The sequence below is a fragment of the Pteropus medius genome, unplaced genomic scaffold (genome assembly GCF_902729225.1).
Source record: "Pteropus medius unplaced genomic scaffold, Ma_sr-lr_union100, whole genome shotgun sequence".
NCBI classification, from domain to species: Eukaryota; Metazoa; Chordata; class Mammalia; order Chiroptera; family Pteropodidae; genus Pteropus; species Pteropus medius.
The window spans coordinates 11,698,949-11,715,170 of NW_024352784.1; the positions used below are offsets into that span (position 1 = coordinate 11,698,949).

General features: G+C 35.3%; 1 protein-coding gene across 4 annotated transcripts in view; it reads right to left on the reverse strand.

Annotated features, from left to right (window-relative positions):
* Positions 1 to 16,222, reverse strand: part of DLG2 (discs large MAGUK scaffold protein 2) — a 1,673,246-nt gene that overhangs the window by 252,205 nt on the left and 1,404,819 nt on the right. For all 4 annotated transcript variants that reach the window (XM_039848192.1, XM_039848194.1, XM_039848195.1 and 1 more), the window contains one exon: positions 15,301 to 15,403. In XM_039848192.1, coding sequence (XP_039704126.1) covers positions 15,301 to 15,403 — 103 coding nt within the window. The remainder of the gene's footprint in view (positions 1 to 15,300; positions 15,404 to 16,222) is intronic.

Consider the following 16,222-nt stretch of genomic DNA (forward strand, 5'->3'; position numbering starts at 1 on the left):
GACCATGAACTTTTTCTCCTTTCTAAAGAAGTGGTGAACAGGCGAGGCCTTAAAGGGTGGTAGTTGAGATTAACTGTTGATTGAGTATTGGCCCCACTTGGAGATATGGTATTGCAAATTGGCACTCAAGTCACAGAGACTACTGTTGGAATTTTGCTTCTGCCACTTATATGAGTAACTTCTCTAAGATGTTATTTCTTTATGTGCAAATGAGGATAATAATGTTATAGTGTTTGTGAGGATTAAATGGCATAATATACAGAAATATTTAAATATACTAGGTATAATGATAATAATTATTATTAATTGTTACCTACTTTCTCCATGTTTACTTGTGATTGTTTGAGTCTCGAACCTAGTTTATTCCTTAATATGTGGACAATTCATGGTGGTATAAAGTAGAAGCTCTCTTTTGCCTCTATCCACAACTGTTTACCATTTATTTTTATTATTATCTTTAGAGCCAGAATCAGCTTTTTCACATGGGCCAATGCATTTTTAAGATGCATAGACTTAAAAAAAAATCACCAGCATTCAAATCTTCATTTATTGATTGATTGAGTTATTCATCAAACATTTATTGACTACCTACTATAGTCACTCCCTTTTCCCATGAAGTTTAGAGTCGGCGGAGAAATTAGACATTTGTTCACATAAATTGCAAGACTGTGGAAGAAATGCAGCAATACAAGATACTGAGGTAGCACAGGGAAAGCAGTGTTACTCTCCTGGGGGTGGAGTGGTACATCTAGGAAGGCTTCTTGGAGATGATCTCTAGCTTGTTCTTTGAAAGAAAAAGAGTTTTTCAAGTAGACAAGGAAGGAAGGGAATCCTGGGTAGACAGAAAAAATGATTCCTGAAGACAAAACATCAAAGCCTGTTAGGCAAATAATAAGCAATTCAGTGTTATTAGAATATAAAGTTCAAGGAGAGTATAGCTGGGGATGTGAGAGGTGACATACATTTAGATACATGTTATTTAGATGAAAAGTACCTAAGAAAACTATGCCTGCCATACAATGCTTGATAGGAACATTTAAATTTTATTCTAAAGACTAACTCTCATCTTATAAAATGATTATATTTTATATTCAGATATTATATTTTATCTTCTTTATAGCTTGTTTGACAGTCTCAGGCTCTTTGTGAAGTTCTATTATTTTTAGTTTATAATTAGGAAAGACATAGACATAGAATTGCAATGAAGAAACACAAATTGCGAGAGGGCTATAACAGCTCAGAGAAAAAAGCTAAAATAATGCATTTTTAATATTTCAATATCATCAACAACTATAAAATGATCAAACAAAACATCAACAAGAAAATCCACTTTCTTTGCTTCCAATAAGAAGATTAAATTTGTATTTATCAGAAGACTATTGAAAATGTTTTCTCTGGAATTTATTAGGAGGGAAAAATGTGTTCCTAAATGTAAACAGAACTATCCAAGTTGAAAACATTTGATATTTCCTTGGCAGTTTTCTCTGTATGTGCTCCCAGCCTCCCCCAGCCTCACCCCCCCACACTAGCAAACTTCACATCTTCATTTCTTTGGACTGCAGCAGCTGTGTTTTGATGATGATTATGTAGACACTATACTTGCACTATTTCTCACTAATAGGTGCCCAAAGCAACTATTTGTCTGCAGTTTTATAAGTTATTGGGTTTCTTTCAAAAAGCCTTTGTATTTCCACTGCTCATTGCTAAGTCATAATACCTGGGAATTATTACTAAAACTCTAACATTTCTTCTTTGCTTCCTGGAAAAATCTCCCGCTATGAATGACACGTATTTTTAAGAAATTCAAATATTTACAAGAAAATAAAAATATTAAACATTTGGGCAATATGGGGTATGATTATTTACATTACTAAAAAAATTAATCATTTATAAAGAATTTTCTGAGTGGCCTTAAACAAAGAGGAATGTACGTATTGACTATCACATAAGAAACAAAGATTATTAAATAACTTTAGGCGAAGATGTCTATTGTATGAAACTAGGTAACTCTTGCTCATGTTTCCAAAGAAATGGAGTGGCTTTAATCTTGATTTCAGGTCTCACTAGACTCCACTGACCTCTTTTAAGGATATTAAGTGTTCAAAATTTTTTTAGAAAGAAAAGCATACCAGCTAATGAAGAACACAGTATACAGGTTTCTTTTGGAACCTGTGATCCCTTGGCAATTTACACAGCACATTGGGTATTATGACAGTCACGTCGAAAGAAAATCCAATATTTATAAAATTATTTTAGATTTGGGGAAAATCTTAGGGTATGAGGAGTAGATGTAAATGGTAACCCCATTAAGAAATAACCATTTTTATATTTTGTAACTCTCTGGACTATTTAGCATCCTCCTAGTATTTTCTCCTTTAAATCAGCACAAATAAGATTTTGTATATTTCTCTGTGGTCTTAGTTTTAGCTTTTATTTTAAAAAGTCCCTCATTTTATTTATTTATTTGTTTGTTTACAGATTACAAGGGCCTTGTCAGTTTATAATCTCTTATTTATTTATTTAAATTTTTTTTTACACCTACAGCAGTTGGTCTTCCTAGATGTTCTCCTATCCAAGTACTAACCAGGCCCGACCCCACTTAGCTTCCAAGATTAGACAGAATCAGGCTTATTCAGGGTAGCATGGCCATAGACAAGTTCCTCATTTTAAATGGTCAACTATAAGGGCAAGGGGAAATGAGACTTCTCAGTCAACAACTTCTAATATTATTTTGATTTTTGAACTCATGTAATTATATTACTATTAAATAGTAAAGTTAAAATGATATACCATCTAACATTCACGTACCAAACGAACATAAATTTTCTTAAAATATGCTTATTTAGTAAACTTGGGGAAAACCTGATAATTCTGGCTTCGACTATCCTTATTTGGATAAAAGAATTATAAAATAGGATGATGCTGAAGAACATTTGAAGAATGAAGGAAGTATGAAGCACAAAAAGTAGATTCAGAGGATCTGGGTGCAAGTTTAGCTCACAGCACTTATTAGTAGCATGACCTTGAGCGAATCACTTAAATTCACTGAGCTTCACTTTCCTTACCTATGAATTAGAATGATGATACTACTACCCATCTACGTAACTCTTGGAGTTGTTCTGTAGATCTCATGAGAAACTGTGAATCCTTAAAACTGTGTAAGTTAATATTTTATATTTTATTTAATGTATCCGAGACTTACAAAATGCACAAAATCACTATTAGGTTCATTGGAGAAAAAGAGTCTATTTGCTTAATTTTTTGCTTTTACACAGCAAACAATGAAAATAAAACTGAAAGTGTCTTTGTCTTTGACAGCTCGGTCAGCAGTGATGCCAGATTCAATCTTGGAACAATATAATCTACTTTCATAGATGGAACATTTTTTTTAGCACATAAAAATCAATGTTTGGGAGCTCTAGTTAACGAACGTGACTTGTACTAGGCATTTCAGTGGGGATGAGTTTGTTCTGCCACCTACACAGTTTGAGAAGAAACTGCAAGGCACGAACATTTGTTTAGCTCATTCATTCATTTTACAAATGTTTATTGAATGGCCACTGTGGGCCAGGCACTGTTCTAGGCTTTGAGGACACAGCAGTGATCGAAACAGATAAGAATTCATGCTCTCATGAAATTTACATTCTAGTGGAAAATTAACTGAGCTTACAGATAATTTAGATCCTAACCACACATACCTTAATTTGAACAGCCTTTTTTCTTTTTCTTTTTCTTTTTTCTTTTTTTTTGCCAACTGCTAAAAAAGCTTAAAACTGGTTTTGTTTGTTTGTTTGTTTGTTTTTGTGGCAGAATCCTTGCTTCATGCATCCAAGATCAAACAGGAAAAACAATAAAGCCTGCTCTGTTTGGAGTGGGATGAGGCCAGGGCCCAGGCTGGCTTCTTTGGCGCTCCCCAACGCCCTGCTCTTGCAATTCCTTCACTGGACTCTAGGACCCTTCAGAGAGCAGTTTACTTAACCCTGTCACAGGAGTTATTTCCATATCAATTGTGTTATCTGAAGAAATCCCTCAAAAACCTGTATCCACTGTCTCCCAAGGGCATTCTCAAGGCCCTTTCCCCCTCTGGGTCTGTTTCTGTCTCTCTACCTATAATAACCACATCACAGGCTTACTCATGTTTCTGAGTAATCCCCATAAAAATGATAGTTACCATTTACTGAAGATGTGCTATTTGTCAGGAACTGTATTTAGCATTATGAATAAATTAATTCACTTAATTCTCAAAGTCATCCAGTGACATGGATGTGAATCCCTATTTTACAGATAAAGAATGATATTTTGAGAGGTGAAGTAATTTGTCCAAGGTCACACAGCTGTTAACGGTAGAGCTGGAATTTGAATCATATCTGATTTCACAGTAGGAACTCATAACCACTGATGCTTCCCAAACTCTGTGAAGCTCTCTGACCCCTCTCAGGGATAGTTCTAAGTACAGTGCAAAGCTCTGAGTAGAGCAGAAGGGAGCACGGTGTTTACTTAAGCAAACTTGTTGTTGAGGGCTGTGATACTAGTTGTCATTTATGGACGGCCTACTACCTTCCACACATTCTACTTCCATTTTCTCCAATTCTTCCAGCAACTCTGAAAGGTAAACATAATCATCCCTATGTTACAGGGCAAGAATTTCAGACTCAGAGAGGTTGTCACTACCTGCCTCACAGGTAGTAAGTGGTGAATCCTCTTCCTGCCTTTATACCAGTTTGGGACCACAACTATTCCCAGAGCTGAACTGTAGGCCTAAGACTCCCATATACTGAAAAGAACAAAAACAATAACAAATAAAAGAAGAGAACACACTTTCCTAGACTGGATATGCTCCCTGGCCCAGCAGCTACTCCAAGCCAGTACCGTCTCCATTCTCAATTATATCTGATTACTAGACTGCCCGATCTCACCCACACGCTGGCCCTGCCCAGCCTGGACACTCCTATCTCTTTTTCCCCATTAGACTCATTTTTGTCCCTTCTGTACTTCTCTCCTGGAGTATATGGCACCTTTCCTTCTTTGGATTCACCATACCCGCTTTATCCCTCCCCATTTTTCTCTCCAACCCTTTTATCACCACACAAATCTGGTTTCTTTTCTCTTTTCCTATGAGAGGCAGTCTTAGTGCAGTGGTTGTTCTGGAGTCTTTCTGCATGAGATCAAATCCTGCTTTTACTCTATGGGTTAGTTGTCTGACCTTGGGAAAACCATTAATGCTTTCTAAGTCTCAGTTTCCTCATTTGCAAATGAACGAATGGCAAAGCAATAGAATTTATGCCATAGGTTTTTGAGAAGTTTAAATGAGTTAACATAAAACAGATTTTAAAATGTTGTCAGGCATATAGTGAGTGTTCTGTACAGGCTAGTTTTAATTATTCTTTTTCTTGCAGACATCTCTTTCACCATCTTTCTTTTTGCTCATCTATAGTTAGTTCTGCTTTAGTTAAAAGAAAAAAATTAAGAGGGAATTCCTGTAAAATAGATACATTTATTCATTGGAATTGTTCATTTATTTTTTCATTTGGTCTACATTTATTAAATGCCTACTATGAACTAGGCACCATGCTACGGACTAGAGACATAAAGATAAATAAAACATGCTTTTCTCTGAGGGGTCTGTCTTGTAACTAGTCAATAATGCTTTGCCAAATTTTAATAAAATGGATAAATTTATGTATTTTTTTAAGCTAATATATATGTCTATTGGTTTTATCATTTACTCACTGCCCCCTCACCCTGCCAGCCACCTCCCTGAGTCCGTCTACTTCTCTCCACCTATTATGCTACTACTCTGATTTCACCACCACTACCTGTCACCTTGATGAATGTTTTCAACTGGTCCTTCCCCAGCCCCTTCAGAGCTCTCTGGCCTGCTTTCTATTGAGCAGCTAGATCTATTTTTCGAAAAGCAAATCTGATTTTTCCAGCCTCTGGCTTAAGAGCCATTCAACACCATTGCTTTCAGGAGAAAGAACCAAATATTTGACACAGTCCTGCATGATCTGCCTCGACCTCCTTCTTTCACCACCTTGTGTACAGTGTTTTTCCCACTTTCCTCGGTTTGCCTTCGGTCCTTCCACAGCACTAACCTCTCTGCTTCGTAGGTGACTTCACACACCTTTCCCTCCTCTTCTTTACAACTCCTTCCTCTGCTCTGCCTTGACAAAGTAATGCCTACTCTATCTTCAGATTAAAGAAAATGTTATTTTGGAGGGATCTTTCTTGACTCTCTAGCTAGGTCCGAGTTTTTTGTTTGTTGCGGTTTAGCTTGGTTTAGTGTATTCTAAAAATATATTTGAGTTTCTAGATTCTAAGGATCTAGATCCAAGTTCTTTTCTCTTTCCAGATAAGTAGGTTAGGTTGTGTAATTCACTAGTGTGATTTTATGTGGTTAACTAAGATATAGTAGAGAAAAGGTCATGTCTATTTTTCTCATCATTCTACTGCTAATGTCCAGGGCAATGTGTCACTCATCAGAAATATTTAATAAACATTAGGTTTATTAAATGAATGAATGTTTGTTTTGCCATTATTTGATGTTTGTAATACATCAGCAACTCTTTATTAAGAAAATAAATTACTCTTAGCACTGGGAACATGAACATGAGGAAATTGAGAGAAGGTATAAGAAAAGATTATCTCAAACCAAAGTGCAGTTTGGAACTTTTGCCTTTTATAGACTTAGTCATTGAGTTTACAAGGAATCTCATGGGGATTATGGATCAATAAGGCACATTAAAGATGTATATATTTCCTAGGCTTGGCTTTTCCATTCTAAAGTTGCTACTACTTGTAATTCTACAAATTCAAGACACTGCCACTGTTTCAGCTTTCTGTACCCTTAATGTCCTGAAATTGATTTTTTTTTTCATATTGCTTCCTTTCAGTCTAATAAATCTATTTCTAAGCTTGGTAATTACAATTTAATTGATTAAACTGATGAGATTTAGGCTACAATGGGTTTCTAAACAAAAAGACCATTCACAGTAAGTTGTTAATCTTGAAAGCCCCAACTAGCAATAAGTGCTTCTACTTGAATTAAACTTAAAACTATTATTAGAGAGTTCAAATCTTATTGAACACAGAGAAAAGACTGCCACAGATATAGATCTTTCCCCTTCCCACAAGTGGGTTAAAGCAGAATTTCCACGTTTTAAAATGTGTGAAATAAAAAGAGAACATTTAGAAATTACCGGCCTGTAATTATTGTTCTTTGATGACAAGTTTTAATTAGAAGACACAGTAAACTAAATTTCACAGAATATCAGCTGAAAAGAGCCTTATATTTCTCTCTAACCATCTTAGTTAACAAACAAGGGAATCGACTTTCAGAAAGGGGATGTGGCTTGGATGCGGTTAATAAAACATTGGTTGCAAAGAAAGATGTTTCATTACTCATTATTAAATCTGAGGACTGGCTTAAACAGGGGGATTTTCAAACAGATGTGAGAGTAAACTAGACCTGGCACCCAGAATAAAGAGTTAAGTTATTTTAAATCTATCTTGGTTTATATTCCTCTTCTGTTTATCTATGTAGACTATTCCTTTACAGTTCTCTAATATCCTGAAATTCCATATCAAGTGGAAGGGTTATCTAATGAGGATTTGTGTTCATTTTGTAATACTTGTATCACGAAGAAGAGGATTTGGCCCCTTTATTTCCATGTATTTGGTCCGAGTGTTACTAATGACAAGTATGGATTTAAGAGATTTTTTTGGTTGTCAAAATGTCTCCAGCGCAAGGACTTATTTAGCTTCTTTCAGTATTAACAAGTGAGTGCTTTATGTCAGTAGATGTCAAGAGACCTACAAAATAATATAAAATCACAGGATTAGATACCCAAAAGATCAATATATTTAATTATGAAATGATATTTATTATGGGGATGGGAACAGAGATGATACAGTGAGAGGAGGCATGACTTATAATCAGTTTTGTAAATATTTTTAACTCCTTTCATATTAATTTGAGATGTTAGAGTTCCAGGATAGACAGTGAGGTCAAGAGTTTTCTATGAATCAGGAAATAATATCTCCTTTTGTCTTCATTACATTTCTCTAGGTCCAAACTGGGGTGTGGGCATGGAGAGAGGGATGCAACATCACTAATTATTAAAGTATCTGGAGAGAATCTCCCATAAATCTGCAGACTCTATTTGTAGTATATAGCAATCATCTTTTTTGATGATTTTTATGGGGACGGGAACAGAGCAAATACAATGGAAGGAGGCATGACCTATAATCGGTTTTGTAAACATTTGGTCATATTCTATGGTGCTATGTGTTAGATGGAGGTTGGGGAGGAAACAAAAGCAAGTAGGAGAAGGCTAAAAAAAAGGATATTTTGAGTGAGGGAACATCCTGGGAGGTTTTTAGTTTCAGGAGGAGCCAATTTTTGTTAGTGGAATGCATATATATGAGAGTTGTAGAGAAAGACATGGTTAAGCAATAAAAATTCTTGAGTCATGTGACATTTTATTTAAATTTCCTTCCTAACATTTTGGTAAAAATTAGAATATGACAACCAGATCAATTAAACCAGATTTAATGCAATACTTCTCGAGAAATCTGATATATAGCAATACAATCATTAAAGAGGAACTGATTGATGCTGGATAGATGAATGGATGAATAGATGGATGGATGGATGGATGGATAGATGAATGAAGCATGCTGCACGAAGAAGTTAGGATGGGGAAGAGAAAGATCACATGTTTGAACAGTTTATCGAATTTTTAATATTCCAAGAATGGTGTTTTTTTCTAAATTAATAATAATTGCTTTTATATTTAAACCTCTTTTATATATCATTCAACTATGCTACATGAACAGCAAATAACAATTGTAACAGGTTATAAATAAAAATGAAGTTGTATACGTGAGAAAAACCTAAGGCTCTATGAGAATTTTTAAAACTCCTTTATGTTCATTTGATCATAATAATCTTACTGAATTATATACATTGGGCTATTTAAGGAATCTGCCATCATGAACTACTAAAGTGAATTAAAAGAATTAAATAATTTACTAGCTGTTCAATTAGCCTCAGCTCTAGTATCTACGACAACTTTTTTTTATTATGGTGACATTGGTTAACGAAATCCAGTAAGTTTCAGTTGTACAATTCAACTGTAAGGCATATATATATATATATATATATATATACACACACATACACATACATATTGCATTGTGTGTTGACCACCCGTAGTTAGATTTCTTCCTATCACCACATAAATATTTGACCACTTTTATCCTATCTACCTTTCCTCTCCCCATTCCCCTCTGGCCACTAGTCTATTGTCCGTGTCCATGAGTTAAAACAATTTTTTAGATATTGACTGTTTTCCTATCTGGATGCTGACTTAGCTTCAGTTTCCCCATCCATGAAATGAAGAAGCTGGACAGGATGGTCTTTAAGGATTCTTCTAACCCTTAGTTTCTATTTCTCAATGATTATAGTTAAACCATACTGAATGAATCAAGTTAACTAGACTGTACACTCATTTCTTCTAAAAGAATGAAAACAATGAAAAAAAGATGTAAATGGGTGACAAAACTTTCAAGTAATGAAATTTATGGTTTTATGCCACCTGAGGCTCGGAGTCATGTTTTTAGTCTAAAGTTTAATAACCAGAAGTTATTCTGATAATATCCTACCCATCCTCACTTTTTCTTTTTTAATAGGTGAGAACACTGGGACTTATAAATATAAATAAATACCAAAAGGTCACACAACTAAAGTTAGGGTTGACACTAGAATACTGATCTTCTCTTCCCAGTCCAGAGTCTTGCATAGTACTTTTCACTCCAAAGCTCATTTTAAATGTTTCCTGCTGATGTTGATGCAGTTTCTGACCAAGACCCACAGCTGGCCTTTATGAATCTTGCCTGGGCATTTAAGACGCAGTTATTTGCACTGAGAAAATATTTCAGCACACCACAGCTGCTCATTCATATGCATAAACTTATGCAGACATTGATTTAAAGAAAGAAATATAGCTTGCATTGTAAGTAAGCTTTCTAGATGTTGTATATACTCTCATTTCTGAGAACCTCGAGGTATAGAAAGTGTCTATATTCTTCACAGGGTAAATCACATATTTTTTATATGCAAATTATATACTCATTCATATATTTATTATATCTTTGACTCTGTAGAGAAATGTGCCATAGTGTCCAACTCTGGTTTAAGCTTGGTGGCTTAATTCAGAGAGGTTTTTCTGAATAACATCAGAGTTTCACTTCATGCTGAAAAGAATACCTGCTTTTCTTTCTGAATTAGCTTCACAATTTTAAAAAGTGAATAGGATTTTTAAACATGAACTTCTGCTTTAAAATATAGTAAATTACTCAAAGAAATTTTATAATGATGCCTTCATGACTATCTTTCAGGTCATAGAGCCATCTATCATGATGGAGTTCAATCTGACCTCATTCCCACTCACTGCCTCTTTACTCATCTGTAGGAGAGACCATAATTAAAGAGAATGAAGCCTGATCAGGTTCATTTACTGAGCACTTTGAGCAAGATTATAAATTTGCTTGAAAATCTGTTTTTAGAAGCAAGATACAGGCAAAGTAGAGGTGAATAACACATGAACGTTTAGATCCCGTGCAGCCTAACCTGTCCTTAGTAAAACCACTGAGACATGCCTAATCATTGAGCGGTCTTCCTAGAAACAGCTTGGCAATTGTTTCCATTTTGTGCTTTATTCAACAATTTATATCATTCACTTGGTTCTCCAAGCGACTATCTGTGGTTTATTATTTCAACCTCAGTTGATAATCTCACACTGATATAGGTATCATTACACTAACGAGAGGGCAACAGATGCTGTAAAGATTTGCCCCAATCTGACCCAGGGGAATGAGAGGTTAGATTTTTTTTTTTTTGACAAATGTATAATAAGGTCGTAATCAATGTCTTTTAAAATTCATCAATGGTGTTAAAGTTGCGTTTCAGAACTTTAAAAAAATGTTAGAGCTTTAATCATCTATTTTTTGTGCCATGTTACAGAGCAGCAGCTACAGATTTTCTGCAAGTTAGGAGAAAGTGTTGCTAAAGGTTTTGTAACCAAAACAAAAAAGGCACCGTCTGAAAACTGAATCAACACCAAATGTCCAATCTAGGAATTAACTTACCATTTCTATATCTAATATCAAGACTCCAGGCCATTTATTCAATATTTATTCAACAACTACTTCTTAAGTACCTACTATTAATATTTGCCAATATGATGAAGATATTATATTGCATTTCTACAACAATAGGAGACCCATTTGATAACTCTTTAATTAAGCATGGTCGAATTCATATTGAGCAAATTAACAGAGGAGATAAAATTAGCAATAGAGGGCCCTTGCCTTTTAGAAGCTTACTTGAGTGGAGAAATGTACGAATCATGATAAGGGACACACCAGGTGTCTGAATACAGGTCTAGGGAGCTCAAAGAAAGAATCAGTCAGCATTGGCTTAGTAGATTAAAGATGGCTTCATAATGAAGTTGATGTCCGAGGGCCCTTAAGATGAGTAGGAATCCTACTGGTAGAAAGAGGCAGAAAAGAATTTCAAGTAGAGGAATCCACATGAGCAAAGGCCCAGCAACATGGCAGTGGAAGAGAGAAAAAGGATTATACTGGTGGGTGGTGGTGAGAAGAATGGGGAGGGAGCATGAAAGTTGGATGGGACCATATTGTGAAGGGCAAGGAGTTTGTACATAGGCACATTGGGGTCATATTTTTTAGAAAGATAATTCTAAAAGGAATGGGGAAGATGGCTGGAAAGGGTAAAGAAAGGCACATATATGTGTACTTAGATGAGGGGCGAGGTGCTGCGGGCATTATATTCTCTTTTTAAAGTTGTGTTGGGGCAACTTCACTAATTGAATGTAGGTAATTAAAATTTTTACAAGAATTAACTTTACATATGGCTTAAGTAGAATTATTCCCGAAGTAGCAGATCTATGATCTTTAAAAGAAGAGGAAACATGACTTCATTATTTTATTCCTATTATTAATACAGTACATATTAATTTCAAAGCAAGCATGTGATACGGATTGGATAAAAAAAGACGGTAAAAATGAATCACAATCACTCACCAGAAAGAAACATTGTTTGTATGTGACTCTTCAAATTTGGCTTCAATTCCATCATCTAGAACTAGACATTGAATAAGATTGATGATGGACAGAGTAATTCAGACAACTAGTGCCAAAGTCTGAATTAAGCAGAAGTGAATATAACAACGTTGGCCTTCCTTTGGGCAGGAAAACTTGCTAAGGAAGATGTTTATTGCTATATTATAATATTTATAAATTATTTAAGATTATGTCAAAAAAGTGCTAAGTACTATGAAAAACACAGTAGAAATGGTTTTATATTTTGCAACACCCACTTGTTTAGCACCTATTTTTTGCTTTGAAACGAAAATGAAAAAGTGCAAGTAGTAAAAGGCATCTCTTCAGTCTTCAATTACCTTCAAGTACTGAAAAATGGTAAACTTTTATTCATTAATTCAGCAATCCTTTAAAAAATACGTTATAGCACAACACTGAAGATAGATTTATCAGCGAACAAAATATGGGTTTTATGTCTGTATGAATGGAGCTCACAATCTTATGTAGTTTATCAAGATATTCTTTCTTCCTCCTCCCCAGAATAGAAGTCCCACCTATTTTGTAAGGTCTGGATCTGTTCTCTCATTTCCATAAAGTTCTCTTTGCACTGTTCTTGCTCCTGCAGGTTTATCTCTTCTCTGATATTTCATCTTTGTTAGAGATGGGACCATTATCATACAATTTTGGTCCTATGCCATTAGAAACTGATCTCTGTTAAATGTGTCTCAGTTCTTTCTCCTCAATAAGATAAAAAATTCCTTAAAGACAAAGGCTTGGGGTGGGCTAAGGACCAAATTTTTGAATATTTAGTAATATTGAGCAAGGTATCTAGAATGTTCCTGGTAAAAGCATTTTAATGTAAATGAAAAACTTATTTACCAAAAGCGTGGTTCTTGATCATATTAAAAGAGATGTCGATAAAAACTGTCTTAATATGGACATCTCACAATACTGCTGCAAATGAAGTGGACCTGATGAGAATTTCCCTTTGGAATGTCATGGCAGACTCTTCTTTTCACTTGTTATTTTAAAGGTAAATTTTTCATTATTTTCTAAAGATATTGTATACTTTAAATGTCTCTAAATGACCTAAATGACAATCCAATCAGTTTTCCATTTCAAACAATAGTTAAATTAAGGCTTAGTTGCACATTAAATTTTCCAAGGGGGAAATGATTGCTTCATGTTTCATGACCACATTTTAAATTGATTTAAAGCTGTAACAAATCAGAATGCAGTTAGAATATTAAAATAAGGAAGTCATTCTGTGAATCTTAACTGCATTTTAGCATTTCGAAATTGTTGTTATTTGCAGGTTTCTTTAGAAGCAGTTTAAATATCAATTTATATGATTTATAAGACATGCTTAAACAGGCATCTTAATGAAGTACTGTCTAGTATCCAAATTAAGTATATTGCTTAAAGGAAACAAGTTGTAAGGAAGCTTAAGATGAAGATTTATGCTGATAGAACTAGGACATGCTTGTCCTTTATTGTAGCCTTTAAAACTTGAAATTATTCTGTTCAAGGTTATATGAATGGCTGTCTTCACTGTTAAGAGCTTCTAACTGGTGTAACTAGAATTCTGACCCTCTTACCAGTTTGCAGAATAGTTTGAGATGAAATTTTTTAGAAACAGGAAAACAGCCAGGGATATTTATGCCATGTACCAGATTATGACGAAGGGCATAGAGTTTGAGACCGGAAGAAAACAGCTCTCACGAAAATGGAAGAATTCCTGTGAAAAAGTTTATGTGACGTAGAATTTGTTTATCAAATTTTGCTAACCCAGATCTTTTCATATTCTTTTTACAATGGATACTTTGGAGCCATTTACTCCTATTAGAAGACACATCTACTAATTCTTAAGCAGCAGAAGACTTCTCAAACTGTCTGGGAAGAACATGGTCCCTTGGTGTTATCATCTCTCTTTAGTAGTCACATATCCTCTCTTTACCAGCCCTCTAGCCACATCTGGGCTAGGGCAATAGGAGAAAGCACTTCATAATTTTTTTGTTTGTTTGTTTGTTTTTTGTAAAGCCATAGCAAATTCTAATTCTAAAGTCAGGTAACGTGAAGACAATTACCAAAACACATGTAGCAGAATGTTTTCTCTGTTCTCATGTAAAACATGTGGTTGGCTACCATTAATGGTAAAATCTAAGATGTCACAGGCAAGACACAAACCCTGAGACACAAATCTCAGTCTTTCAAAACAATAGGACATTTACCATTAAAAATTTATTTGAAAAGCCAAAGAAATTCTATATACCCACATGCACAAAAGCTCTTCCTTAATGGCATCTTGTATTTTCATGTTTGGCTATTTAACATTCCTCTCTGCTAGCCATGTAGACCAAAAGCAATTAACTACATTTCTTGAAGACAGAAGCCATATTCCCTTATTTTTTTTTTTTGTACAAAGTGTAGCCCACAGTGGTGAGCTTAACTATGTTTCGTTAACAAAGGAGCAATCTATATACAAATTTGCTAAGAAATCAACTACATAATAGATAACATCCCAGTTGTCTCATTGAACCTCACTTGATCACAGAAACAGATGTTGAAACAAACCAAAGAGTGGGGTATGGCTAATCAAATTTAGAATATCTCATCAAGTCTCAGTCAGCTAATCTAATTTATGACATCTAATCAAGTCTCAGGGTTTATGGAGATATATTCCAACCAAGCAGCAGAAAAAGAGAGAGAGAGAAGGAGAGAGAAAAGAAAGAAAATCTATACCAGAAACCTCTCAAAACCATGTTACTGTTAAGAGTTAATGCCACAAGGAGAGAATATGGTTGGTTTACTAATCTTGGTCTATTTCTGTGCATGAACTCTCTTTCTTGCTTCCTAAATCTTAATTGTTTTTATAGTATTCATCGCTGACCAAAAGGATGTACCAGGTTAAGTATATAAATAAAGTACAGCTAATGTTAGTTGTTATTTATTGGAATTTGTATTTCAAACAGGGCCTTCAAGCTGTCTAATTTTTCTTGGAAGATTAAGAGTAACAAAGCCTCATGTTTTTGAGACAAGAAGCATTTTTTTTTACAATAGGTATTTTTTTAAAAACCTTGTTGGTGGTGACTGGTTAATACAGGTGACCAGAAATGCAGATACACATTCATACATTCACATATCGAAACATTAGAAGTTTGGGTTCTCACTGACCTTCAGGTTGGTATTGTGCTATAATTGTCACCGTCTGTCCAGCCCCCTTTAGTGCTGCAGCAGCCTGTTCATGGGATGCTCCACGGAGGTCAATGCCATTCACCTGGAAGACAGGAAGAAAGAAGAAAAACGTTTTCCCAAACTGTGAGGCTAAGATGATGTCACCTGCCTCAAAACTCCTCATGCATTTGAGACCCAGGCATTTGAGTCTTAACTTAGTAGGTTTCATGCTCTTGAGAACTTTTAGTTAGCTGACAAATGAAATTTCACCTTGTGGTGTTTGTGCTATGGTCTGACGGGGCTGAAACTTTTTTGTACCCACATTCATGGGGATGTTAGCGTCTGCATTTAATCTGCTTCTGTAAGTTTCCTGGATTTCTGGAGTAGATAGTACCCTTCGAAATTGGAGAAAAAAACAGGACGACAAAGAGAGACACATGTAATATACGTAGAGAAGTATGTGCTGACAGATTAATTTATTCAGATGAGGTTCTGGGGAGACTGTATGGAATGGGGCTGGCTGTCCGCCAAATCCTCCTCTTTGGTAATGTGCCTGGTCCTGTCATTCTGAGCTTGGTTAGATAGCCCTGAGCCTTGTTCCAAAATAAACTTAACTGCCCCATTTCTCATGCACAATTCTAGCATGAATTATGACAAAATGAAATAAAGAATGTCTGGAGTTTATGTTGCTGTTGCTAACTCCCATTTTGGGGCCCATGCCAGGAGAGAAACAGAGCATCTAAAAAACAAGCACAAAGCTCTGCCATGAGGGAAAAATTATTCTGAAGTCAAATTTAGTGAGAAGCAAAAGCTAAAATCTTCCTCAAATCAATTCAGTCTAAGTCAACACAATGTAATTACTGGGTGCTTTTCAATGACAGGGCTCTCTGCCCCAGGAGAGGCACATAGGTGGGGAACAAAG